The sequence below is a fragment of the Tasmannia lanceolata genome, unplaced genomic scaffold (genome assembly GCF_043159265.1).
Source record: "Tasmannia lanceolata isolate RefF3 unplaced genomic scaffold, GAP_Taslan_0.1 ptg000015l, whole genome shotgun sequence".
In the NCBI taxonomy this organism is placed as follows: domain Eukaryota; kingdom Viridiplantae; phylum Streptophyta; class Magnoliopsida; order Canellales; family Winteraceae; genus Tasmannia; species Tasmannia lanceolata.
In genome coordinates, this window is record NW_027518692.1 from 59,324,150 (window position 1) to 59,351,625 (window position 27,476).

Below are 27,476 nucleotides of genomic sequence, written 5' to 3' on the forward strand. Positions count from 1 at the left end.
ATGATTATACAGACCTTTGGGGGATAGTTGACAAACTAGGTGGAAATGTAAAAGTTACATATGTAGAAGAACGGTAAATTGAAGGGGCGCCCCATTGGATCCATGTCATCAAAGGACATTAATACATTCCATTGCTTCTATATTTTTTAGTGCTATTATAAGGGTAATGATATATTTGCCCCTTTTTCTTACTTGGGACAGCCCAGGTAAGAAAAGAGTGCGAATATATCCCTTTCCACTTTGATGATGTGGATACAATGGAGGCGCCTTTGCAAGAAAAAGATAGTAATCGGATACTTTGATTCAGTCAGGTCATGTTTGGCTGCAACCATGAAAAAATATTCCTTGGAATATTTGTAGGTGCCAGATGTGAGAGATGGGCGGAAAGGGAGTGACATGAGAGGATGGGAGTGATGGGAACATGAAAACCCAATGGCAAACACGGGAAAAAAAACCCTAATTGTGGCCGTATAAACCCGTATTTTTTAAAAGTACCATACACCCCACATAATAAGACGATCCAAACCGTCCATTTGTAGGGCCACAACTTAAATAGGTTCCGCCCCAAAAATCATTTCCATAGGATGATCTTAACCCTCCCATCTGGCCATCTATAGATGTCTCCATAGAAATGATTTTTGGGGCGCAACCTAGTTACTTTGTGGCCCAACAAATGGACCGTTTTGATCATCTTATGATGTGGGCCGGACCGTACTTTCTAAAAATACAGGTTTATACGCCCCCACGTCACATATAAATCTCAGTCACAACTTACAAGTTACAGCTTACAAGTTTCGACACAGAAATTAGTTCTCTCTTTTGAGTTTTTCCCCTTTGTTCTCTTTCCCCGCTGCCCTAGTCTCTCTCTCTCTCTCTCTCTCTGAAAATACTAACTTTGAGCCAGATCTTGGAGAATGGAACCCATGGATATAATTGGGAAATCCAAAGAGGACGTGACTCTACCCAAAGGTGAAATCTTTCCCTTCTCCATTATTTTCTTCTCTCATCTTTCGCAGTTTCAAGATCTAATGGATTTTCTGTTTTAGGGTTTTTTTTTAATATTTTGAGTTTCTGTCAGCTAATTCATTTGAATTGTTGGGTACGAATCTATGTGGAATGGAATAGCCCTAATTTCATACTTCTTTTGGTTTAAATGAAATTCATACTCTGGGGACTTTTTGATTTATTTATTTTTAACTTAGGGTTGAAAATTGCAGACCCTAGAAGGAATCCATGAATGTTTAGTAATATGTGAAGGTTGCTTTGAATTTTGAAGGGGCTTCTACTATCTATTCTATGCAATGCCAATTGCCCATTACTTGTTCGTTAATACTGTATTATCGAGTCTATTTTGAAGGGGTTTCTACTACTTTTTGTGAGACAAAAAGAGCTCATGTATGTAAGCCTGGAGATGTGCATATTAGCCTGAGTCTCATGTTCTTTTTAAACTAAAATGGATTATATGTTCTTTGAAGATTTTTGGTCTTTATCTCATTAAGCGTTCACCTAAAGACCCTATAACAGTTTAAAACAATACAGCAGACCCCATGTACTTGATTCCTGTTTTAACCACACCATCACAATTTCTTAAATAACCATCATCTTGAATGAATGGAAACTACAAACAGTCCATCTTCAAGTGGAATCTCAGTTTCCAATTCTCACTTTTTACTTTTCATAGACATTTATCTCCTTTTTGGAATTTTTTTATGAAACATTTATCTCCCATGTCTACAAATCTGTTGGAAGAATTCTATGTTGGAGAAAATTGTATAATGTACCCATGTCAATTTTCATATGCAAACACGTGTAAACATTCCATGCATGCGGGTATATGGAAGATTAAGGAAAATCCTCTTTTGTTCTTGTTACTGTGCGAGGTTACACGCAATTATGTTTAGACTTCAGACACGAGTGAAATTGGGATTATACTTCTATTATTGTTTTTTAGTAAATTGTGTTCATGCAAACTTGTTATCACTTTCCAGCTACTATGACTAAGATCATCAAAGAGATGCTGCCGCCAGATGTTCGTGTTGCAAGAGATGCTCAAGATCTTCTTGTCGAGTGTTGCGTAGGTGAGATGATAATGATGGCATTATTAATGGCTTGACTATCTTGTACTTTCATGCAGTTCTATTTTTTGCCTAAATGTGCTACAATTTTTACTGGCTGATATTTAACTTGGATTTTTTCATGTAACCCAAATTGGTATTAAATATTGTAAATATTTTATGAATTTTCTGGCTAATATAATTCAAACTGATTATTAGTTGTCAACTTTCAGATGTTTTAAGTACTATAATAATAGACCATTCTCTTTACATGTACATCCTACATAAGAGTTTTTTTTTTCTACTATTAATCAGAAACTTCTCTCTAAATGAAACATTCAAAAGTTTTTGAATTAGTTTATGGTGTATAATTTCTACTTTGTTATGATGTAATACCAATGGATATCTTCAGGCACTAGTTGAATCAAAATTTTCGTCTGCAGTATAAAAGACATCATCTTCAGTCACTAGCCTGAGAAAATTCACTTAATATCAACTATTTGTTGCTCGTAATTTTTGCAAGGAACTGAACAAAAACCTCTGGATGTACAACACCTTAAAATATCAACTCTCTGCCTTGTGCCTAGTGCCTAGAAAATGAAGTGGTCGCCTCAAGCCCACTTAGGTGTTAGTCCTAACTGATTTGTTCATTAGGCCTGCATGAAGTAACTGAAGTTTCCACATGACTGTTCTGCCTAAAGTTGCGTAATGACAGGCCTTTCATTGTGCTGTCTCCTCATTCAGTCAGTCTTTCTTAGAGGTGTTACCCTTCATATGCCTGTCAGAGATTGTATTTCTGGGGAAGTATGATGTGTGGCAAGCAATAACCTTGAAATGAGATGTTACCCATCATGTATTTCATGTATTTCACGGGTTGACAACTATGTATTAGCTCATGACAAAGATGGTTTATTACTAGTCAACTAAGATTTGGCTTCTGGATATCCTGCATCTTGTCCCATTTGTTCTACCTACTATGCAGGCTTTTCAGGACTATATTTGTCTTAGGAGATAAACAGAGGGGCAGTCCCATTGTTTCCACCTTATGTGCAACTCAACATTAGATAATCTTTTAAATGCATCCTACATTGTGATACCAATCTCCAGCATGCTACATTGTGATCCCGATTTATGGACTTTTACAATCAAAAGTCCAAGTTAATCACCCAGAAATGAGATGTCTTTTGGATTTCTTTTCTTTGTTATCTCAAATTGTTCTTCATCAATTTTAAAAACTATCTGCTAAAAAGATTCAAATCTACAAATGTTTTAATGGAAACGGAATCTTACGTTGATTTTCCCCTAAATGTTTGCTGAAAGATAATGCATGAACTCTGTTATTAGATTACTGTCATCAGATTTGGTGCTTGGTATGGGTATATTTTCATCTAGTATTATTCCCACTAATAAACAAAACATTGCTATATATTCTTGCAGAATTTATCAACTTAATTTCTTCAGAGTCCAATGAAGTATGTGGCAGGGAGGAAAGAAGAACAATTGCACCTGAGCATGTTCTCAAGGCTTTAGAGGTTTGACCGATCTCATTTTTTCCCCAAGTTAAAACTAGAGTTCCCTTTGAATTCACGCATATATCTGTGGGCATCACCACATATGATTGACCTGGTCCATAATCCTTATGAATGACCTTCAATGTCTTCACATTACATTTTACAAGTAGACTTTACATTATATGCATTTGTCTATTTTTCTTGTACATAAGTAACATATCTAGAAAATTAACACCCCCACTTAGGGAATCCAGATGATGTAGGAAACATAAAGAGAATTAACAAAGGATCTTCGAAAAAAAAATCTTTAAGTAGAAATCTCAGATTCAAGAGCTGGCTAAATGGTTTAAGTCAAAAGATATGCTTGCTGGAAATTGAATAACCGTAGAGAATAACAGTAGAGGAACAATAGGATTATGGTAAATGGGTTTAAGAACAAAGGTTATTGTTTTATTGAAGAAACAGTGAGCACAGATTATAGAAATTAAAATAAAGTCACTGATAAAATTTCGGTTGGTGAATGATAGAATTAGAGAAGGTAACCTCATATCAGACAATAAAGACACGAAGTATAGAACAGATTTCATGATAAACACAGAAGGAAACATAATTCATACTGGTGGTAAAGAGAATTATGAAGGAAGCAGGTTAAAAATAACTGAAGAAAAGCCAGAAAATAGTAGGAAATTAGGTTTTCAAAGAAATTGTAAAGAGACTTTCATCTTGGAGTACTAAATACCTTTCAAAAGGAAATCTTGGAGTGCTAAAAACCTATGCTTAGATTGGAACAGATGTTCTCTTCTAATCGATGGAGATTTTAGGGCAGAAACCCATAATTAAGGCGTCCGATTAGAATTAAATCTGTGAAATGATAATGCAGATTCAGGAAACTAAAATGAATAGCAGAATTTGACTATGAAGGAATCAATTAAATAGAGTTCGATACCAATCCCACACTGTTGTGCTTGTGGTAAGGGTCCACGAACCTTGTCTAAGGTCTCGTGTTCAATTCCCACGGGGATCCGTGCCTAACACCCTCCTCTCTTTCTTTCTATCTTTTTTTTTGAAAATGACCTAACACCCTCCTCTTAATTGAATAGAGTTTGTTAGATAGGCGAGAATAATTGAAAAAATGAAAACATAGGGTTAGGGTTTAAGAAAATAAAGAAAATTACAGACATGCAAGCCAAGGTTGAAGAGAATAAACAGTACTGAGGGAAGGAGGTGTAAGAGAATAGGGATGTACCTGATTATTAGAAAGAAGAAGAGGGATTAGAGTTACCAAAGGAGTCCACTGTTGATCTCTTGAAATCCACCTATAAAAGAAAACACCAAAAGAATCCACTATTGGTCTCTAGGAATCCATCTAGCAAAGAAAACGCCATGAATGCCACGGGGCAACAATTAGGGCTCCAAGCTGTCGAATTTTTTTATTCATCCGAATCATGTATCTTTTTACAAGCCAACGAAAGGATAAAAAACCCATTAGGAGTTGGACTCCTAACAGAAACTAACACTCGTAGTGGCCAAATTGAAACTACCTCCCTCTATTATGTTCATGCATGATTAGAAAATTACAGCTTACTCAATTTTCTAAAACGACCTCCCAATTATAATAAAAAAAATATGATATGTGGACTCCGCAAACAACTCCTTAAATAACTCCCTTTTGTAGGACCTTGCAAGTGACCAAAATTAAAGTGGCATGTGGCTTGGCTGCACTTTTTCAGTAACCGAGAAGACCGGGAGAGGAAAATCAGAACTGAAAGAGGAGAAGCCATTTTGATATGACCTTTAGTGGGACCAGGCCGAATAATGTCGTTACCTATTGGGTTAGTATCCTATTGGGGTAATGCAAGTTAGTTATCCACATAATGCAAGTTATCCATAGTGGTGATATCCTATCAGGATAATGCAAGTTAGGTATTAACGTAATATTCTATCAGTGTGTTGCAAGTTATCTGTTGGGGTAATATCCAATCAGGGTAAAGCAAGTTATCTATCAGGGTAATATGCTATTGGGGTAAAGAGTATTAGCTATTGAGGTAAAAAGAGTTACTTACCAGGGTAAAAAGAGTTACCTATTGGGGTACTGCAAGTTACCTATGCTACCAGTGTAAAGAGAGTTATCCATTGGGATAAAAAGAGTTACCTATCAGGATAATAACCTAGAGTTCTCCTTTGAAGACCCCCTAAATAACTCTCCATAGGACTCTTAATCATAGTAGGGCCTAAACATGGGCTCCACCTGAGCAGGCAACTGAGAGAGAAGAGGCCACCAGAGTTTGATTACTTTATAAATTAATAAAAAAACAAAATTGCTCTTTTCTCCTAACAGGTTTGTACGTTCTTCTTCCCCCGAAAACTTTTCAGCAACACCTCCTCCACCTCATGTAAAAACTATTGTTTCATAATCGAGGAGCAAGAGAGCCTTTTACTTTTAGAGTTTGATCCGGAGTCATCAGGGTCTAGGAGAGAAATGTCGTTCATGTGGGAGTCGTTGGCGTCCAGCCATCAGAGTCAGTGACCAATTGTCAAAGAGCAAAGGGACAAAAAAAGGGCTTGGAGAGAGAGAGAGGGAGCATGGTTTGATATATTAGCATTTATTTTTATTTTTTTTGAAATGGTAAGAGATTTCACAAAGACCGAGAAGGTCTTTACAAGATCAAAAGCAAAAAAAGAAATACAATAAAGGAACAGGAAAAGAACAAACATAGATACTGGGCAAATCAACGAGGGAGAAAGTCAAACTGTTCCACTCCCGATATATTTGTGCTTATATCGGTTGATAGTTTTGTGAGGTCTTTACAAGATCAAAAGCAAAAAAAGAAGTACAATAAAGGAACAGGAAAAGAACAAACATAGATACTGGGCAAATCAACGAGGGAGAAAGTCAAATTGTTCCACTCCCGATATATTTGCGCTTATATCGGTTGATATTTTTGAGATGCAAAAAACGAAAAAAAAAGTGTTGTAGATTTTAATATGCACTTCCATAGTTCTACTTACATGAGGGCCCACATATAGGCCCCACTTGTACTTTCATGTAGCCTCCACAAGTAGGTCCCATTCGTACTCTCATATGAACACCATAAGTAGGGCCCACTTGTACTTTCATGTGAGCTTACAAGTAGGTGCCACTTATACTCTCATGTAAGCCCACAAGTAAACCACACTAATACTTTCGTGAAACCCTCACAAGTATGCCTAATGTGTGCTTTCATGTGACTCTCATGAGTTTGGCTCACTTGTACCTTGTTGAAGGTCCACATTTAGGCTTCACATGTACTCGTGTGGGTATACAACTGGGGACCTCTTGTACTTCATGTGGCCCCAGGTTATGCCGAACTTGTCCTTTCATTTGCTCCCACAAGTTGGCCCCACTTGTACTTTTGTGAGAGCACACATGTAGCCCCGCTTGAACTCCCATTTAGTCTCATGGGTAGGCTTCTATAGCTATCTTGCAATACCCGATAGGATATTCAAAAAATAATATGCAGACTCCTTTAACTCTATTGTGGGACCCAGACTTGTTGGACTTTTACCGCAACCGAGAAGATCGGGAGAAAAATAACAGAACCAGGAGTGAAGACATTTTGGTATGATTGCCTTTAGTAGGACCCGGGCAGATTAATGTTGTTATCTTTCAGGATAATATCGTATCGGGGTAATGCTAGTGAGTCAAGATATATATTTGTGTATTATCCTATCAGATCATTATAGCTAGCTATCGTCGTATAATCCTGTTAAAGTATAAAAGATAAATAACGCCTTTCTCCAACAGCTTAAGCTTTTGGAGAAGTTGGTAAGTTAACATGGTATCAGAGCCAAAGGTCTCGAGTTCAAACCTCTCGGATAGCAAAAATCCACATGTGATGGTCGGCCCAAAGTGGGACCACATGTGCCACGTGTTTGCCAAGTGGCCACACGTGCGGGTGCGGGGGAGTGTTAAAGTATAAAAGATAAATAACGCCTTTCTCCAACAGCTTAAGCTTTTGGAGAAGTTGGTAAGTTAACAAATCCTATTGTTGTAATGTGAGTTAGTCATATTATCCTATTGGGGTAATGTAAGTTAGCTATCGGGTTAATATTTTATTGGGGTAAAGCAAGTTATCTATTGTGGCAATATGTTGTTGGTGTAAACAGAGTTATCTATTGGGGTAAAAAGAGTTACCTACCGGGGTATTGTGCTATCAGGGTAAAGCAAATATCTATCGGGGTAAAGAGAGTTATCTATTGTAAAGAGTTATCCTATTGGGGTAATATAAGTTAGCTATCAGGCCTTGACTTATGGGACTAAATGAGAATACATGTCGGATCTACATGTGTGCTGTCACAAAAGTACAAGCAGGGCCAACTTGTAGGGGCACATGAAAGTACAAGTGAGACCAACTTGTAGGCCTACCGCCTACACGAGAGTACAAGTGGAGCTTACATGTGGGCCCTCAACCCTCAACAAAGTACAAGTATGTCTAACTTATGGGGCTATATGAAACCACAAGTGGGGCATACTTGGGGGAATTGCATGAAAGTACTAGTGGGGCCTACTCGTGTGCTCACGTGAGAGTATGAGTGTGATCTACTTGTGAGCCCACATGAGAGCACAAGTGGGGCCGACTTATGGGAATCATATAGGAGTACATTTGAGGCCTACTTGTGGAGGCTGCATGAAGTACAAGTGGGGCCTATTTGTGGGCCACTACTTAAGTAGAAATGCATCTCATATATCTACTACACTTTTTTGTCGTTTTGTGCATGTCAAATATATTTCTCAATACGACCGATATATCACACCGTACTTCTACTCTTTTTCGATCTTTTTCTATCCTTTTTCTCTTAAAGGTTGGCGACGACTTGAACGACTGCCGGCGACTCCCGGAGCAAACAGCATTTCTCTCATTGGCCACAAGGACTCCGTTTCATGAGTGGATAAGGGGTTGAGAAGGTGGTGCTGTATTTTGCAAGAAGACATACGGATTTGTCAAGAGAAAAGTCTAGTTTCTATTTTTTAATAATTTCTAAAGCAACCGAACTCTCGTTTGCCTCTCCTCTCCTGGTCTTGTACTGAGGTGAAATCCACCTCTAGGATGCGTACCCCTTGAGTTAAATGACAATTATACTCTGTGGCTGTCAGAAAAAGAAACCAAGGCACCCCTAGTAGGCTTCATCACTTAGATTCCACAGGATGAATGCCCTTGCTAGCTCCTCTGCTAACCTTATTAGCAACAATAATCTTGTGATTTTGAATGCAAATCTGAAATTTCATAATTTTCAGTTGACAGCTTGGAAACTAGCCAGGTCGGTTTGCATATAAAGGCTGAAATACAAGGAAAAGAAAACTCTAATCAAAATACAATTTATTTCTCCCTGCTTTTTAGCTATTTCTTACGCTCTGCTCAGTCATACGATCTTATCATCTCCCACCTTCCCTAGCCCTCTCTCACCACTAGATAAACTAATATTCCATAGAAAAAAAAATTCATGGCAGCCAAACATGGCCTGAGTGTTGATTTTGTCTTGTTTACGTTTCCCCTAGGCATCCTTTTCGACAATGTGCAACCTTGATTGGAAGCAAACATGGGATATCATGTGATACTTAAAAGCAGTTTTTTTTATGAGAGCTTAAAAGCAGTTTTCTTAATATCAGATGTGTGCTGAATTTAAGATGAAATCAACACTAACTGTTAGAGGTTTATAGAGATTTTTTCTTGACAGCTGTGGTAAAACTGCAATGATTTCCATCAGGTTCTTGGGTTTGGTGAGTACATTGAGGAAGTTTATGCGGCATATGAACAACATAAGCTCGAGACTCTGGTGCGCATATTTATTATCTTGTTTCCGTTCCTCATCTCCATTATCTGTTCCATATAATACTTATGCACACTTTCCTTCTGAAATGCCTTTAGCAGGATTCCCCTAGAGGTGGAAAATGGACTGGTGGAGCCGAGATGACCGAGGAAGAAGCATTAGCTGAGCAACAGAGGATGTTCGCAGAAGCACGTGCAAGAATGAACAATGGGGCGACTATTATTCCAAAGCAATCAGACTCAGACCCAAGTTTAGATAGCTAATTTGACATTGACATCATGAATCCTCAGCATCCCTGGTTAGTTTCATGTATGCTCTGTTCACTTCTACTTCATACAAATTTTGGGATGCACGTCTATGAATTTGCACTCTACTTTGTATCTACTTATATATCATGTAAAACCTCTGTCATCTTATTCTAATCAATATATTTACAGAAAGCTGCCTCCAGTCTGATAGATTCAAACACACCACTGTGCACTTTTATGGACATTCACTTTCTTCTGATTTTGTAGCCACTCTTGAAGGAAATTGAAGCTTCAATGAAACCTGTAAAACATAGAAGCCCGGATGGGTTGCTGTGTCCTAAGGGGATTGACCAATCTGTGACGCTACTATCTTGTTTCTATAACTAAAAATGAAAGTGAAAGTGAAAGTGATGGTGTTCAAATTCAAAGTTTTGTACAGAAACTATAGGGAGAATTGATTAAATTATGATTTCGACTGTGTTGTATCGCAATTTTAGTTTTTATTAACAGGTTGATTCTGTCAATGTTAATTTATTTCTTGACAAAAATAATTCTACTTTACATTGTTTTTTTTGGAACAAATAGCATCAACATTTCATTCATAAAAGATATTCAATGGGCGATGCATGGAGATTAAAATATAGGGAGGCATGCTCTTATTGTTCAAATGGATGGGCCCAACCTTTGATTAATCTTGCCAATCCTCTTGGATAGGGAACTTGGATCTCCATTGGTCCAAAAATCAAGCTCATCAGAAGATTTTAAAAGCTGGCAAATATATTCGCCACAAAATAAAGGCATAGCCCGAATTCAATGGCCAAAGATGGATAGCTAGGAACTTAGGATTGTCCAGTCAGCATTATGGGCAAGGGAGATCTAATATGGGGCACAATGGACAGTCCAGATTAACCAAAATGGGCCCACCTCTGGATTGATCTTTTGTTTCTGTGAGAAGAATGAGAAAAACTAAAAAATACGTTAGGCAAACACAACCCGTGATGCCTGATTCTCTGAATCCCATCAAAATAGTATGGGATAGTCAAATTTTAACCCTTTTTGGAAGCTGCAGGCGATTCTGGTTCTCTCCTTACTCCGGTATTGCCCCTTTGTTTGTTCTGTGAGAATTAGAATAATTTTTCTCACCCCCCAAGTCACGCAAGCAAAAAGTGAAGTGCTTTTGGAGAGACATCAGCCATGCTTTGTTTTTTATAATTAATCAACCATCACTTACACTGAAAGTACAGTGTAAGTAATTGAACCAGATCACCCATAATTTACAAAAATCTCTTTATAGAGTAAGAAATTTGCTGGAAGAAAATCTCGTCTTCCTCCATTTCATGGAAAACACACGGAATCTTTTGTCAGAGTCATAACAAGAAACAAAATACCCTGAACTCAATATAAAATCTACATGCTATCTGAGTCTGTTTCCCTATATTCATCACTTTAAAGTTTGATTAGTGCAATGCAACACAAAACCCACACTAATCTTTTACAAGTCCTTTCAACAAAACTAGCCATATCAACCTGTGTTCCTCATTCCTGCAGCTATCCCATTAATGGTGATGAGCAACGCATCTCGAAGCTTATGGTTATCATCGTCCCGCCTCAACCTCCTCAATATCTCCACCTGTAACATGTTAATCGGGTTAAGGTACGGTAGCCTACTCTCAATCAATCGCTTCAAACTTCGATTGTTCTCAGACAATTTTTCATGCCCACTAACCACTAACACATACTTCTCAGCCGTCGCCAATTCCTTCCTTAGTTCTTCACCAAGCCCTCTCCTTGCCTCTGAAACAAGGACTTCGTCGTATAGCTTTGCTATGTGAATGTCAGCCTTCCCAAGCACCATCTCTATAAGGTCTATGGTGGACTGAAAGAAAGGCCACTCCTTGTACATTGCTTGCAAATCTTCTTTATATCCCTTCTCACACGCACCCATAAGGCCAGCGCCCACACCAAGCCATGCAGGGACCACAAAGCGTGTTTGGGTCCATGCGAACACCCATGGTATGGCGCGGAGGTGTCCAATGCCTGTTGAGCTCTTCCTTCTCGCGGGTCGGCTTCCTATGTTGAGAAAACCGAGTTCGGCCTGTGGGGTGGCCTCCTGAAAGTAGGCGAGGAATTCTGGGTTGTCATACACAGTGCTCCTGTAGTTGTTGCAACTGATTTTGGAGATCTCCTCCATGACATTACGCCATTTCTCTTCTCTGGGTGGGATTGGGGGGCGTAATGTTGCGAGAAGAACAGCTGTTGTGTAGATCTCTAGCTGCCTCACTGCCGTCTGGGGCAGCCCAAACTTGGCCTGCACCATCTCACCTTGCTCAGTTGACCGGAGTGTTCCCTGACCATAACAATCACCGACGACTCTGTAAGTAATCGAAGATTGGTACCATGATGGAGAAATCAATACTATGGGAAAAGCTTCAAAATTGGAGTTATGTAGACTTCAATATATCTTATGTACCCATGGGGTACCAGGGCAAAATTGGAGTTATGTACACGACAATGAAGTTTTATTAACCGAAAAATATAAGAACATTCCATATCTTGAGAACGGAATAGATATGACGTTTTTTTTTAATGGCTGAATAGATATGACTTACCATTACAGAACCAGGAGGTTGGGACTGTATGGCAAGATAAGTGGGACCGCCACCACGACCGATACTCCCTCCACGTCCATGAAACAGTGTAACTTTAATGCCATACTCATTGCAGGCAGCTACAACATCCTCTTGAGCTTTGTACAGTTCCCATGCTGCCGTAAATCGTCCAGCATCTTTACCAGAATCAGAGTAACCAACCATAACCTGTCCATAGTGATTTTGTAAGTCAAGTTTTTTTTTTTTTTTTTGAAGTATGGTAATCCTCATGAAGAGTCGAGGAGGAAGGAATCATTGTACTTTACAATCACAATACCTCTTGGTGCCCATTATGGTTTTCTATAACGTGTTCTCGATACCAATCAATTGATAACAACTTCCTGATCACTGAACCAGCTGCTCGCAAGTCTTTCACCGTTTCAAATAAAGGCACCACTCGCAACCTGTTCCAAGGGAAATGTGACCTATCTTATTGAAACGAGTGTGTGTGGGTCGATGGTGGAATAGGGGTCTGTCTGGTTCATGGTTTTAAATTTCGTCCAGAATCCGAAATTTCGGACTGAAACTTAGGATTTCGGACTGAAGATTTTGGTTGGGACTGAAACCGAAATTTCATGAAATCCAAAATTTTCCCACATTTCGGACTGAAACTTCGGGAATTTAGGGAATTTCAGCCGAAATTTGGTAAATAATAAAATATTGCTTGTTCTTTTTTGTACCAGATTTCGGCCGAAATTTCGGGCAAAATTTGGACAAGGCCAAAATTTAAACAGAAACCGAAATTTAAATCCGTGGTCTGGGTTGTGTATTATCTTACGTTCCACCAGGACATGGTCGCCCTAGCTCCCCACTGACAGAAAGCTGTGCATCTTTCTGTAACAGCTCAACAGCGAGAACATCACTGGCCTGCCAATCAGTGAGTCAATATTACCATTAACATGATAAGGATTTCAATTAAAGAAAAGCATCAAATATTTGTTTTTAATCATGTAATTGTAAATAATCTGCAACTTTGAAACCATACAAGTCAGTTCTGAAACATACATTGGACGCCATGGAAATCACATAAGCCCCAAGGGAATCACTCCCTAGTTCAGCGGCGACACGGTAGGTGTCGAGGACCTCCTTCACATCGGCAGCAACCTTAAAAGCCCCAAATGAGAGAGAATATTAGCTTTTGATGAATGTGAATAATAAAAGGCTACAAGTTCTATTTCTAATCAGTCTGCAGGAAGCACCTTGTGAGAAATAAAACATAGGGCCAAAACTCAAGTAATTTCAATTTTAGATTAGTTTCTATCAATGAAGATACAATATAAATATTAACCATTCCTTGCACTTGAACCTTATATGGAGATCATATATCCATATCTAATCTCAAAGTTCATGTTATGGGCACTCACCAAATAGTAACTCTACAGTGTTGGGATACATATGATATATGAATTAAATAAATGTCTCAGATTTTTCACAGTTGTGCTCGTAGGGAACCTAGTTGATGCACTATTCACATCAACCGGTTTGGATTCAATTGATTTGTTTCTTTTACAATTTTTTCTGATTCGGTTGAGAGTTGTACGAAAGAATTTAAGTGCAATTTGGATTTAGTGTGAAATTTTTTTTTTTTTTTAAATGGATTTAGTGTGAGAAATTTATGACAAGGATTTATGAAAAATCATCAGCTACTGGTTCCACGGTGTTAATCTCAATGCCTTACATCATTGAGTCTTGATAGTAACTTTGATTGAGAATGAGTATTAAACATTCACATCAGGTACTCTTCAACTTCGGTCAAAATTCCACAAAACATGAATCCATATTTACCAATATTTCCACTAATAACGAATGTCACTTCTCTGTTAACAACCATCCTGGAAATGATTTTATTCGACCCTCAAAGCAATTGTAAGCATCACAACCCATAAAATGTCATAAAAATTGGCTCACCTCTATAGTTGGAGGAACTAGTGGCCGCTTGCCTTTGAGCTCTCTGGTTAGAAATTCCAGTTTTTTGTCTTCGTCCCATTCACTATAGATACCCATGTCTAAGTATGTCGTAATTGCATCCAGTGCTTCGGCATGCCTGCCAGATTCCTGATGGAAGTAACAAATTATGCCTATACTTTCTTTCGTTTGAAAATGACAAATTATTCCTATACTATACATAAAATATCATAAAAGTTGCGGTTTTGGACCCAATTTCACACAAACCTGACGCAAATCAAGCTTCATTAATACCATCCCAAAGGTGGCAACCCTTCGGATCAGATCGGCAAGCCGCCCGTCAGCAAGGATACCGGACCCACATGATTGCTGCAACACCCATGAATATGCATTAAATAGGCATTATACAAGCCGTACCTATGTAAATAAGGACAAGTAAAGATAACATTTATACCAGAGACTCGTAGCATAGAAGTAGTGGTTCCAGAAGTTGATCTGTTGTTTCGTAGTAATCCGAAGGATCATAGTCACAAGACAGATCGTCGAGGAGAAGTTCCAGACGTCTTCGTGTTTTCAGAAGCTAAAAAATCATTAGGCATAGACATGTTGTTAAGTACAAGGTTTAAAATTTCGGTTTCGGTTTCAGCCATAGCCAAAACCGAAATTTGGGCACAAAAAAAAAGCAAATTTCATTATTGTGCCGAAATTTCGGGAATTTTTTTTTTTTAATAACTTTTTCCTAAATTTTGGATTCTGGCCGAAATTTCGGATTTAGGTGGGTTTCGGTGTCGGTCCCAACCAAAATCCGAAATTTCAGTATTTCGGCCGAAATTTCAAACCATGGTTAAGTATTAATCATAAATAAAACAAATCTGGAAGTTCAAATATGTTCTTTAAGTAAATGAAAGCTTAAAGCATATGATCATCACAGGCTTAGTCGTCCCTTCTTCAAAGTACATTTGGAATCTTGGGACTAGCTTTAAAACCTAACCCACTAAATGCTCATATAAATGTCTTCGACGCTGATTAAAAAATAGAAATAGTAAATTACCTTTTCTCTTACGTCCCCAAGAACAACTCTATAAGGAGCAATTCCAGGGCGTTGAGGCAGGCTTGGTTCTAGAAGCTTTTGGAAGCTGGATCTTCCTATTTGAGATTCTGCAAATAGTTTTCTTTGAGCAATGAGTTGACTAGAGGTAAAAGAACTAGACCTAGTAGTATTTGGGGCTGTTGAGGATCCTATCGACTGGAGATTGAAAGAATTGCTGCCTATAGCTGTGTTTCCATTTCCACATCTTTTATGGGAATTTTGAGCAAAACCTTGGAGTGAAGAGGAACTTTCAACATCCTACAATAAAAAATTATGTTAGAATGTTGAGACAGTTAAACCTAAACATAATAAAAAGACTAAAGAGCACTGCAAAATACATAAAATCATCACCTCTCCGTAAGTTTGTTTTACCTGACGATTCAGTGCATTGTAATCAGTACCGGGAAATTGTAGAATGGGATATTGAGATTCTCCATCATTGCATTCTACACAAGAAAGAAAGCTCAAAAAAAGTATTAGCAATGGGCCTTCTTTGATAGCTACTACTTGAAAGCTACGTCTAGAATTGAATAACCAATGAATTAGTGAAAATATTAAGGTAATGGCTAACTTAAATCATATTCATGTTTAATACTCTTTGTAGCAAGGAAACTCTTGGCTGATGCCGAGTGATTTGAGCTTTTACATGACTCAAAATTGTCAGTTTTAGGGTGTCGAATGATGATGTTACTGGATAAACATGGATATTATTAGGTGTTGCTACTATTCGGTGGAAATTTTGGTGGCAATTTCGGTTTCGGTAGAAATTTTGGTGAAAATCTTATAATATCAGCCGGAATTTTAAATTTTGGTTTCGGTTTTAAATCAGTCCTATATCTGAAATTTCGGTATTTTGGCCGAAATTTAAACCATGCATAGTGTGGAGCAACTTTTTTTTTTAATTAGTGTAGAGCAACTAATATTGAATAATATGCATTCCATTCACTGAACAAGGGCATATTCTTACTCTTTACAAAAAGTAGTCAGCATCCTCAACTATATCAAACAAAATGCAGAAAATTCACACTGTTGTATTGTGTAACAATGAAGAAGAATCATTATGATTGTGGAAAAAATGGAGAACCTTTTTTCTTATCTAGGGCCTGCAATACCTTTAAGTGTGACTACACCTAACTGTCACACCTTATCTCTAATATCTTGCAATAAAATCTCAAATATTCATGCTATAGTGAAGTTACATTCACTGGAAATAACTTTTTATATGTTCTTTTGTTTTTTTTTAAATGTAATAAACAGATGGAGTTACACTGTTACACAATGAAAGTCAAGACAGAAAACAGCAATAAAGCTGCACCATGGAAAAAACAGCAGAAAAAGGTGTTGAGTATTGATTTTTTTTAGGTGTTGATCTTATGAATGGGGCCAATATGATTCACATTAAAAAAAAAAAGATTTTATTTCGAAATGGCCAAGAAAGCATGTTGCAAGGGTTAATTTACAAATGACTTCCACTCAACCAAAGGCAATCACTCCCTAACTCCCTACCTCCCTACCTCTCAAGCATAGCTATGTGAAATCCCTCCCTACAGCTAATTTATAATCAAGGAAGACACCGCATCTTCAAATCGTTTTCCTTATTTATTAAAAAAACCCGAAATGTTCCATATAAGTATGTGCTAGATAATAGATATCATAGAATATTATCTAATTTTACTGTACGCATTACTCTTTCTAAAGGATTCATTTAGCCGACCCCAACTAGTTTGGGGCAACGGCTTTGTTGTTGAGTTGTTGACTATACGCATTATTCTGTGGAATAATAATGTATCATGTCTTATATAATATTCATTAATATATTATATAGTGGCATATAAAATTAGCCATGCAAAAAAGTGGCATCTAAAATTATCCTATTTGTTACCACCTTGATTCTTATTACAGGAGCCTAGCAACAAAGCTTTGATTGGAGGGTAGGTAGGACAGCGCATGGACAGTGTTCATTAGTTCAAGAGGTGTTGCTCTACAGCCTCTACTGGCAGGGATTTTGAATGGAAAAAAATTGTCCTTTTACTATAGGTGTTGAAAGAAGAATTCAATAACATAAATTTGAAAAGCACCAGAACCCTTGTCACAAGCATACATACCTGTGCATGCGGGCAAATCTGCACCAAGAGGAAGTTGTGTTGGCAAGGCTGAAGTTTGTTGGCTGTAATGCTTTGGTTGATTCCTGTTTGGTTGTGGGTCCCAACTATGATTATGCCGATCTCCAGGTGCAGTTTCTACAGAGGAATAAGTATAACCCTTAAATTTGAAAGTCATAATCCACAAAATAAATTGTATTGGGCAACAGGATATTCCAAAAATATATTATGTAAGCTTTTAATCAAAAGAATGCCCCTCTCAAGGCTGTCCAACACAAGAAAGTTTGGTCTTTGGCTATTCTACATTTCAGTATTGGAAAGCATGTAACCAATGTAACCAGGTACTGTAGCTGACTGTGGTCTAGTTTCACATAGGCAGTCTAGACTCTATAGTTGGTGTGTTTATTTACCTTTTTGAAGATACCAACACATTGATTTTATGCAAAATGCATTTGGATGGGAGTTCTATAAAACCCAAAGATAAATGGGAGCCTGACTGACTGTCTTTGAGTTCCAACAACAACAACACTAACAACAAAATAAAACACTAACTGGAGACCCTCACTAAGGGGGGCATTTTTAGGCAATTGTTGTAAGCGGGGAAATCTCCTTCCCACCTGTAATTTCTTATTTCCTTTCTCTTTAATAAAGTTCATGTGCCATTTCCACAAAAACCTATTCATTTTATATTTTTCCATTCTCCATTCTTTGAAACTTCAAATTTTTCAATATGCTTACAGTTTTCATTTCATTTGGCATATAGTGTACTTTTTAATACTTTTGCTAAAACAAAATAAATTTCCAATAGGGAAAGAGTGACCTTATTGCATATACTAGATACAATACTTGAACAACCAAAGTACTAAACCTTAAAGATTCAGTAGCAACAACAGAGAAATATGAATAATTGTTCATAAACAGATTTTGACAATAATGAGCTAGGTTACTTATTAATTCAATAAATTTACTGTTCCCTAATTTTAATTTGACCCGTATATAACCTAAAATAGGAAAAATAAAATACAAAACCATATGAATCCAGCAGGAAAATTCCCATCAGAATTTCAAAGAAATTTGGATTTGCCAAACCTTTCTGTAGAATTTCATGTGCTAGTCTTTCCAACTTGTCACTGCATCTATTCATTGAAAGTTCAAATCTGAGATTATCAGCTTCTCGAGTATAAAGATCAATTGCCATCCACCGGGATAAAAGAGAAACATCCCTAGTGACCTGCGACAATAAGCATGGGTTATGACATTATAAACCCAGAAATTTCAGATACAACAATTGTAAGTAAATGTTAAGCACATCTCTTAGCTAGTTAGGGTTCACCAAGTCAAAGTGCCTTTTCGGTTCAAAACATGTAATAGCTACAGGGGACTTTTTGTTTACAAATCCTGAGAAAAGGAAAAGATATGCATGTGCAGATCATAATGAAATTTAGCAGTAAAAGAGAAGTGTCCATATATTTGCAGGCCAACCGAAACTATCTTGACTCTGCCTCTGGACATATGAAACCAATTCAATATTATAGATTTGAAGCTTACAAGTTACAAAAGATACGGAATGAGGAATGATGAGTGGCCAACATGCTAAAGAAGAACACCTTCACTTCTGGAACAATTTCACTTTCAGCACATCCAGTATTCGTGAGCAAATATAATTGTAGAATGAATAAAGCCCCTCTATTTTTATTTTGGAGAGGGCAGGGAGAGGCCATACTATGTAAACACTTGTTCTTTTATTTCAACGATAGTACTCAACACAATATATCATACCATCACTACCATTTTGACATTGGGACATTGCGAATCCAACCATGTGAGTGAAGCCATCTATTACTTCGAGCAAGCTCCCAATAAATGGTTACAAATTCAGTGCCATGGTGGAATCAGAAAGGTTCACCACATCATTTGCCAGTGGATTCACTAGAGTGGCATTGTTCTTCGTTAATTTATGTAAATGATAAGGTGATTGCTTGTACTGATATGGTCCCTAATCCCTATAAATGATCTTAAAAAGGCACTTAAGGCAAGACTTAGCAGTAAAGATCTTGACAATTTGAAGTACTTAGCTCTGAAGATGCCAAGTCATTAGAGGGCATCTCTCTTCACAATGAAACTACACCCTTGATTTTCTAGAAAAAAAAATAACGCAATTGGAATGAAAACCTTGACTTCTCCATCATCATATGGCTGCAACTTTTAAAGACTGAAATTTGTCGAAGATTTCATCTTTCGGTTCATCCATGATCTCAAGAAGCCCTATATAGATGTTAGTTTTTCCTTAATGAGATAAAAAAAGGTAGGTCTTGTATTTTATCCTTGTATTATAGTCAATTTTTCAGCACTAGTGACAGATATAATTTGTCAGTCTTTGATGAGCGGTTGTAAATACATAGCTACGTTAACTTTATTCAATTAATGAAGAATACTCATTTTGAAAACCTCCAGACTTTAACTTAAAAAAAATAGAAAACCTCCTGACTTTATGTCATAAACAATGCATGAAAGATGAAAACAAGTCCAGCAGAATTTTGAAAACTGTCGTATTTCACACATTCGTAAAGTGGGTAAGTCTTAAGCCAATTGCTTGAAAATTTTAGGGGTTTCTTGTGATGTCATGGAAGGTTTTGCCTCAGTTGTAGTTTGTTTATGGGCCATGGCTTGGGGCTTTCTGTCAGATTATATGTTTCTCATTTTTTTTTATATATTTTCTTTTTATCTGCTAAAAAAAAAGGATGGTGGCAGTCCAAGCATGACTGCGTCCCAAAGAGCGCTTGTTACCATGGAAAGTTTTCGTCTTTGTAAAGAATGATAAGAAATTGCGTATCAGTAAATATATGACCCTTACTTTTGATGTTACATTAGGATTTCCATCTCTATCACCTCCCATCCAGGAGCCAAACTTTATTGGTGTGGCAGTCAATGGAAGTGGCTGTCCAGTATGCTGAAGAAGCAAACACACAAACAAAAATTATGGGTGTGTGAACTACATACGTACAAACTTGTGTACGATAACTATCTAAATACAACCATGGGAAAAAGGACAACCTTTTTTAGGGCAGTGCTGACACGGCGTAAGTAATGTGGCACAGCTTTCCAGAGGGACTGCTCCACAATGTGCAAACCTGGGAAAATGATAGTTTCAGTATTATAGAGAATCTAAAAATAAAATGTCAAGTTATCTGAACAAATAGTTTACCAGCCCTGGCTTCATCTACTGGAGTAGGTTTATGGCGCCTCAACTCATCTGTCTGCCATAATGAAGTTATCTCCCTCACCTGCCAAAATGAAAATGAACTGTGGATATCTGCGGAACAATATAAACAAGGTTCGTAAAGTTAGTTGATGAGACCTACCAGATCTTCAACCAGCATCTCTCTATCTTCATGGCTGAGATCGGGTCGATCATTAAACTCAAGAAGATGCTGTACGAAAAAAGGGTTAGTGTTACATTTAGAAATAATTCATTGGTTTAGTAGTTCAGCCAATTTGTGTTTGTATGATTGTCTAGGCAGATATATGTTTTCTATGTGCAATTTGAAATCTCTTGTTTTCAGTGCTATATAGCGATGACAATATTGTGTGACTTCAATAAAAGAACTTAACAATTGGAAAACTAATAGCAAATTCTGAAAAAATCCAGCCATTCTTGTATGCCACTCCATTGCTAATTTTCTTTTATGCTTAGCTTCATTTAATACATAAACCATATTAGACACTGATATTTGCAGTTTTGCACTCCCTTGTTTTGACACACCCCTCCTATTTCTGACCAACTTCTCTCATTGGCTCTGACAATTCCCACCAAGCTGTCAGCAGCCAACAAGCGAAGTGTAAAATAGAGGAGTGTATCTCTCAAAACAAGGGGGTTCAGTGTCAGCTCCCATCATATACCCCATCTTATAGAGTACACCATATATCCCATTTATTGAGTTCAAACATTATCCAGGAATTATGATTTAGACAGAACCCCTTTCAGCTGCCCAAGTGCCAGAGTTTTTGTGTGTTAGTTAGATCCCTTGGCTCATAAGAGCACTTACGCACCCATGATTGCATGTGTGTGTGTGCGCGCGCGTGCGTAAAATACAAAGTAAAAATGGAAATTCTGAAAAAAAAGGTTACGAAGCCTATCTAGTTGGGTGTTTTTTGGCAGAGTGCCAGGATGAAATGTAGAAACATCTTACAGTGATTCTGATGTGCTTATATTGTAGGGTGCGTCTGTTTATTTGAGTAGGATGCGCAGTTAGAACAATTTCGACTTCCTGCAGCAAGGGCCCACAGCAATACAGGAAACATCAAGAATAGTATATCCCTTACTTGCAAATGTAAAATCAATGAACTCAACTCAACAAAGCCTTTATCCCAAACTAGTTGGGGTCGGCTTAGTAACTCAATGAAGCTTAGTAAAATAGCAACCTGCTTACAAACAGTGTTATAAAGCTCCTCTTGAGGAACTCCACTTTGTATCAACTTATCAAATATGTCATCACAAGATTTCGATAAATGGGCTATGTTGCGCGTCTTATGAACCCTGCATGAAAAAAAAAAAAAAACACTTGAAGGTGTTCCATAATGAAAAGGACATAAAGCACGCTCTCTCAAGTACATCCACAGTGAACTAACAAGCGATTTTAGAGTCAAAGACACTGACAACATATAAGAAACTCTTAATCATATCATTATTTCGTCCATGTTGTGAGGGGAATGCTAGATGGTGCAAAGCTCTCAGTGAAATGATGGAGCAGGAAGTTTGATATCTAGCTTGAAATATAGTTTGATTTTGGACTTTAGAGAGAAAAACCAGTGATTCTTACTATTTCATGCACAATATTCAACATCGGGAAGAATAAATGTTAACTGAATACTGATAAAGGTATCCAAAATGCAGTGCTCAAGTACGAGGATGCTCAAAATTTTATTTTCCGATAGATTTTTTTTAAGAATCTGATAGAAATATCATTGTCCAATTACACTCGGATACCCTAGTGTTTAGAAGGATTTGAGTAAGTACAAGAGGAGCACATTTATGTTCTGATCAGAAGCATCTCTGAGAAACAAATTTTGCATATTTTAAAGAATACCTTAATTGGAAAACAAATTATAATGATTGGGTCATGTTAAGTTTTGGGTAGTGTTTAAAAACTGGGACCCAGAACAGAACTCGGTCAAGGTAAAACTGAGTCGACTCAAGTGAGTCAATGATTGACAAGGTCAATTTTTCATTAACTTGGGCTGAGTAAAATGAGTTTTTTGACTCTCTAGGAACAAACTCGGACTCTGAGTCACACAAGAACAATGCCAAGGTAAAAAGCTAGTTGATTCGGTCAATTTGATGATTCATACAAGGAGTTTTTAAATAGCGGTTTGGGTAGCGAAAATTTGTTCAAACAATCGAAATAAGTGGATAAGCAAAAGTATTGTGGTTTAAAAAAACTAATCCATTCCAAAGTGCATGTAGGACACAACAATCAAATAAATCAAATCAGTTTTCGCAAACAATTAGGCATCCAAGTGATAGAGGTACATTACTAGTTAAATGATTATCTCTCCTCCACAATTGGTGTGCAGTCGGATTGTTCGCAACCCTTCTTCAAGATACAAACACCACTCTTGTTCTGCATATTTGACATTGTGCATGAACTCCCTTGGAACTGACAAACATTATCAATTCTGACTGTGTCCATGATGAGAACAAGGAGAAAGAGAGGAGTTCTCGTGTTTCCGGTTTCCCATAAACCTAGAATGCTCTCTTACATAATCCTCTTGGAGCACCTCAACATTCAGCCATACTAATGGCTGAACAGCTCTCTTCATTAAAAATTACAAGGTGTTTCAAGACTATGCATAGAACCGGACGGAAATGTTAAAAAAAAAATGGAAAGACAATAAAGAGCTAATGTATAGATTTTGATTCAAATAAAAGAAAAAAGAAAAGGACCAAAAAGTTTACCTCAAATCTCTATCCTCATTTCTCTTGATGTTTCAATAATTAGTATTTTAGCTAGTCCTTTTTTGAAGTCACTGAATTTGCTAAGTTTCTTTATGATTACAGAAAAAACGTTTGCAATTACTCCATCAGAAAGAAATTGCCTCACGTTTTTATTCCTCGTATGTGTGTCTAGATCCAAGGTTTTAAATTTCGGTTTTGGTTTTAGTTTCAATCGGCACAGAAACGGAAACATTTCGGTTTTGGTGGAAATTTCGGTGGAAATTTTGTAAATTCATGGAAATATATGCAAATGATGAAATTTAAGATGAAACTTTGGAAAATGCTAGAATAAGCACAAATACATACTTAGAAACCACCACATAAGCAAGGAAGCCATCCATAATGGCTTAATCACATCGAACAGCTGGTGACATGCGTTGTCGCACATGTCTATTCCAGTAAAGTCAATAAAGAAGTTCAATGTAATTAAGTATAAGAAAGTATAATACTAATCTCTCCTACCAAATATCATTATCTCCATTAATGAAATGAAATGAATGCAAATCATAACATCTTTCCATTCTTTTGTCTTTCCTATTATTTCGGTCAAATTTTGCTCAAATTTCAGGTATTTCACTTGAAATTTTAGGAAAATAATGACATGGAAGTAATTCATGTAGATTTCGTTTCGGTGGGGATGGAAATGGAAATATTTTGGTCCTTTGGGGGTAATTTCGGGGAAATTTGAAAACATGTCTGGATCTACCATCATATGTGATGTAGATAGCGGAAACTGGTTTAATCCACAAAGGTATATCTATTAATAGATTCCTGAGTCATTTTACTTTTCCTGCTTTCTCTAAAGCAATGAACTTAGAAAATTCAAAGGGTCTAAGGATAAAATGGATCAAAACAATCAATTGTAACATAAAGATGTTTCAAGCCCCCAAAGCAGAGGGAGTTAAATCATAGTGAAAAGAAAATTTTAGTCACAGGAAGCAGTCCTTAAAACCAATCCGTGAATAGTCACATAAAAGAAATCACAACCTACAATCATCATTTTTGTCCTTCACATACTCAAAATTCTATGAATAATACTCTCTCAAAATTAAGTAGAGTAAATTAAATCATATGGAAAAATTTAACATTCTTGTATGCATTCACAAACAATTTTATCAAACAGAATAAATCAAAGCCTATCATCAAACCCCAATAAAAGTATATTAATACCTAAATTGGGTCTCTGCAATACCCATGAGGTTGAGGTAATGACTGAAGGCACGTGCCAATGTCAAGGCTTCTTCAAGAGTCATCGTTGAAATCTCTGATGCCAGCTGTTTCTCCAACAACTCTGCCATGTCTACGGCTCCCGCCATTCGCATATTACAAGCACTCTAATATCCAAAATAATAATCAATTGCATAAATTGAAAGAAAAACAAGGCAAATAAAATTATGACTGTCAAGATCCCAAAATTGTTGGAAGTTGAATTCAAACCAACCATACTTTCCTATTTCAACTGGATTAAAACCAAAGCATATTCAAAGAGCTGCCAAAGTGGATTAAATGTTTAAATAGTAAAATGAGTACAAATTTCATAGAATACAATCTGTTTAGGGCAGTGATATTCCTCCTCCCGCCCCCTTGACAGATATCGTTAGGATATCCAAAGGGGTGGAGGAGCCACCGTCAACTCCAAAAGGCTTAAAAGTTAACGATTTCGGTTAAAGGGGGGGGGGGGAGGAATCACTGCCCTCTATTTATTGAACGATTTAGAACCCAAAAAAAAATGTACCACGACATATAAAATACAACCAAGACTACAGTGTTTGGTTGCCACCTGCCTGGCATCCTCGAGGATTTCCAAAGCAAAAAAAAAACATGCACTTTTCTTCAACTCTACGGTGCTTGGTTGTCAATTTAGCATCAAAATCCCTGAAGAATACCAGACAAGTTTTAGAGGTAATAATTGCATTTCTGGTGAGGTGGCATCAATGTCCCCTCCTTATACTTTCCAAGTTGCTCGGAAAATTTTGCTTTTCTCTCTCTTCCTCGTCTCTCTTCTATTTCTATAATGATAATGACACCCCCTCCCACTGCTCTACAAGGTTAGCAAATAGCAACCAAACACTACTTATCACTATTCTACAAGGTAAATTCTAGGTAAATCAAATGTTTGTCTCCTCCATCTTAACTACTTATACCACTAATCTACAAGGTAACTACCTGTATCCTTCCAAACAGAGCCAAAGAAAAGGAAAACACTCAACAGATGAGGTATATGTACAGAAGATAACGAAACAAAGAGATTAATGAATCCAAAAAGGGAGGAAAGAAAAGCAAATACCAGGGCGAGAATTCGCTTTCTCTCGATTTTTTCCATGAGTTTATGGCCAACCTCTCTCTGAAGAACGTCATTGAGGAGACTACCAAGCAATCTACAGTCATCTTCAAAAGACTGGAACGAGATTTCCTCTGCGATATCGTCTGTTGTATCAGTCATTGTTACAGAGTTAAGAGACAGAAACAGAGGGGAAAAAAATCAAAGAGAGAGAGAGAGAGGAAGAATGTCTCTCTGTTTTTGGAGGAAACGTTAATATAAGGACAGAGATAAAGAAAGAGTGTTTTTAGAGGAAGCGTTAATATAGGACAAAAATAGGGGGTGTCTTGAGAAAACATTAATTTGTTTCCACCAGGTGGGGATTTGTTTTATTTATTTTTTTCCAAGTTTTACCGTGTCAAGGACCATGGAACTATTGACACGTGGCGTTTGAGCGTAACTTCTGTGCCTTTCAGTTTCACCCCCTGATGCGCGTGAGGCAGAAGATTCCCGAGTTTATTGGCCACAAAAAACCACAAGTTTTAGTAAACCCCTTTTATTTTGGATAAAAAGAGGTTAAATAAAACATTTTAAATGTAATTTTTTAATATAATGGGAAAACTTGGGTAGCACTCTAGGTTATTTAAAACCTTATAAATATGAAAACTGAATGGCACCCTAACAAAAACCAATCACAAGGGCGCCACCATTGGATCCATATCAGCAAACTACAATTATTATGGGAAATAATATCACCGCTACCATTTTTTTTTTTTGAAAAGGGCAATAGAATATATATATATATATATATATGTGTGTGTGTGTGTGTGTGTAAAAACAGAACCGAGGTGGTCCTGAAGGAACAAAGATAATACAAAGATAGCATAGTTTGATGATTGCCCTCCTCACTTTATTAAAAAAGTACGGTATGGCCCGCACCATAGGATGATCCAAACCGTCCATTAGATGGGTCACAGCCTAAATAGGTTGTGCCCCAAAAATCATTTCCATAGGTTGATCCTAAGCTCCTAACCCTCCGATCTATTGAGGGTTATGATCAACCGTCTAATATTCAGTCCCTCTATAGATTGGAGGGTTAGGAACTTAGGATCAACCAATGAAAATGATTTTTGGGGCACAATCTGTTTAGGCCGTGGCCCATCTAATGGACGGTTTGGATCATACTATGGTGCTGGTCTTATGTACATTTTAATAATGTGAGGATGCAATCATCAAAATACGGTAGTGGTGATATCATTTCCCTTTATTATTCCTTCTCTTATGTTCTTTAGTGCGATTATAAAAGCACTGAGATGACCTGGATTCAATGGGGTCCCCTCGGGGCTTATTTTTATGAGGGCGCCCTTCAGTTTATCATTCCTCTTTAATTTAATACATGCAAATAAAAACGAAAAATAAAGATAGATCTAGACACAATGGGTGTCAAATGTACATAATTAGATTCGTTGATATGATAAGCAACCAAGAGTTCAACCCATTACAATTGGTCCCACCATTGATGAATGGTCTTATAAACTACATCAATAATGCATCTTTAGGGGGGCTACTAAAAAATGCTAATTGCTAAACCATTGTTATACATTGATTTTATAGATGGGGCCTCTATGTCGCATGCATGAGACCAGAACTATGTTTAGCTATTGGGAACAACACACATGTACTATGTGGACACATGGTCGGAGTGTTGGGACCCACAAAAACATTAGTCATAACATTTTTCTATTTATGTTTGGCATTGGGTGTGCCCACTTTCTTGATACGTTAAGAAAAAAAAATATTTTTACTTCTTTCGACATAGTATGGGAGTAAAATGTGTTTTACGGCCTATGTTTCA

General features: G+C 37.3%; 2 protein-coding genes across 6 annotated transcripts; one reads left to right on the forward strand and one right to left on the reverse strand.

Annotated features, from left to right (window-relative positions):
- Window positions 1-796: 796 nt before the first annotated feature.
- On the forward strand, window positions 797-10,145 carry LOC143892738 (protein Dr1 homolog). Of its 5 annotated transcripts, none has more exons than XM_077397594.1 (6): window positions 797-969; window positions 1,989-2,078; window positions 3,492-3,586; window positions 9,311-9,379; window positions 9,472-9,682; window positions 9,811-10,145. In XM_077397594.1, exons 1-5 carry the CDS (start codon window positions 915-917, stop codon window positions 9,634-9,636), a joined length of 474 nt encoding a protein of 157 aa, XP_077253709.1. In that variant the 5' UTR covers window positions 797-914; the 3' UTR covers window positions 9,637-9,682; window positions 9,811-10,145. The 5 variants fall into 5 exon arrangements, with proteins under 5 accessions (XP_077253709.1, XP_077253708.1, XP_077253710.1 ...); XM_077397593.1 differs by having other exon boundaries at window positions 9,889-10,145; XM_077397595.1 differs by having other exon boundaries at window positions 9,472-9,671.
- Window positions 10,146-10,894: 749 nt separating this feature from the next.
- On the reverse strand, window positions 10,895-25,898 carry PPC4 (phosphoenolpyruvate carboxylase 4). Its single transcript, XM_077397597.1, has 20 exons — window positions 25,649-25,898; window positions 24,532-24,695; window positions 21,789-21,903; window positions 21,557-21,634; window positions 20,729-20,797; window positions 20,572-20,650; window positions 20,421-20,497; window positions 20,221-20,316; window positions 18,456-18,597; window positions 17,370-17,504; window positions 15,637-15,710; window positions 15,226-15,522; window positions 14,629-14,754; window positions 14,442-14,543; window positions 14,178-14,324; window positions 13,275-13,373; window positions 13,048-13,136; window positions 12,547-12,673; window positions 12,231-12,437; window positions 10,895-11,968 (listed from the first exon to the last, which is right to left on the reverse strand). The coding sequence occupies exons 1-20, from the start codon at window positions 25,802-25,804 to the stop codon at window positions 11,144-11,146; spliced, it is 3,204 nt and encodes a 1,067-aa protein (XP_077253712.1). The 5' UTR covers window positions 25,805-25,898; the 3' UTR covers window positions 10,895-11,143.
- Window positions 25,899-27,476: the final 1,578 nt, after the last annotated feature.

Excerpts from the sequence above, each read along its gene's own strand:
- LOC143892738 (XM_077397594.1), top strand. The coding sequence starts at position 915 with ATGGAACCCATGGATATAATTGGGAAATCCAAAGAGGACGTGACTCTA. Across the intron at positions 970-1,988 it reads GGACGTGACTCTACCCAAAG|CTACTATGACTAAGATCATC; the intron begins GTGAAATCTTTC and ends ATCACTTTCCAG. Across the intron at positions 2,079-3,491 it reads TCTTGTCGAGTGTTGCGTAG|AATTTATCAACTTAATTTCT; the intron begins GTGAGATGATAA and ends ATATTCTTGCAG.
- PPC4 (XM_077397597.1), bottom strand. The coding sequence starts at position 25,804 with ATGACTGATACAACAGACGATATCGCAGAGGAAATCTCGTTCCAGTCT. Across the intron at positions 20,498-20,571 it reads AGTAGATGAAGCCAGGGCTG|GTTTGCACATTGTGGAGCAG; the intron begins GTAAACTATTTG and ends TCATTTTCCCAG. Across the intron at positions 14,325-14,441 it reads TGAAGCTTGATTTGCGTCAG|GAATCTGGCAGGCATGCCGA; the intron begins GTTTGTGTGAAA and ends TACTTCCATCAG.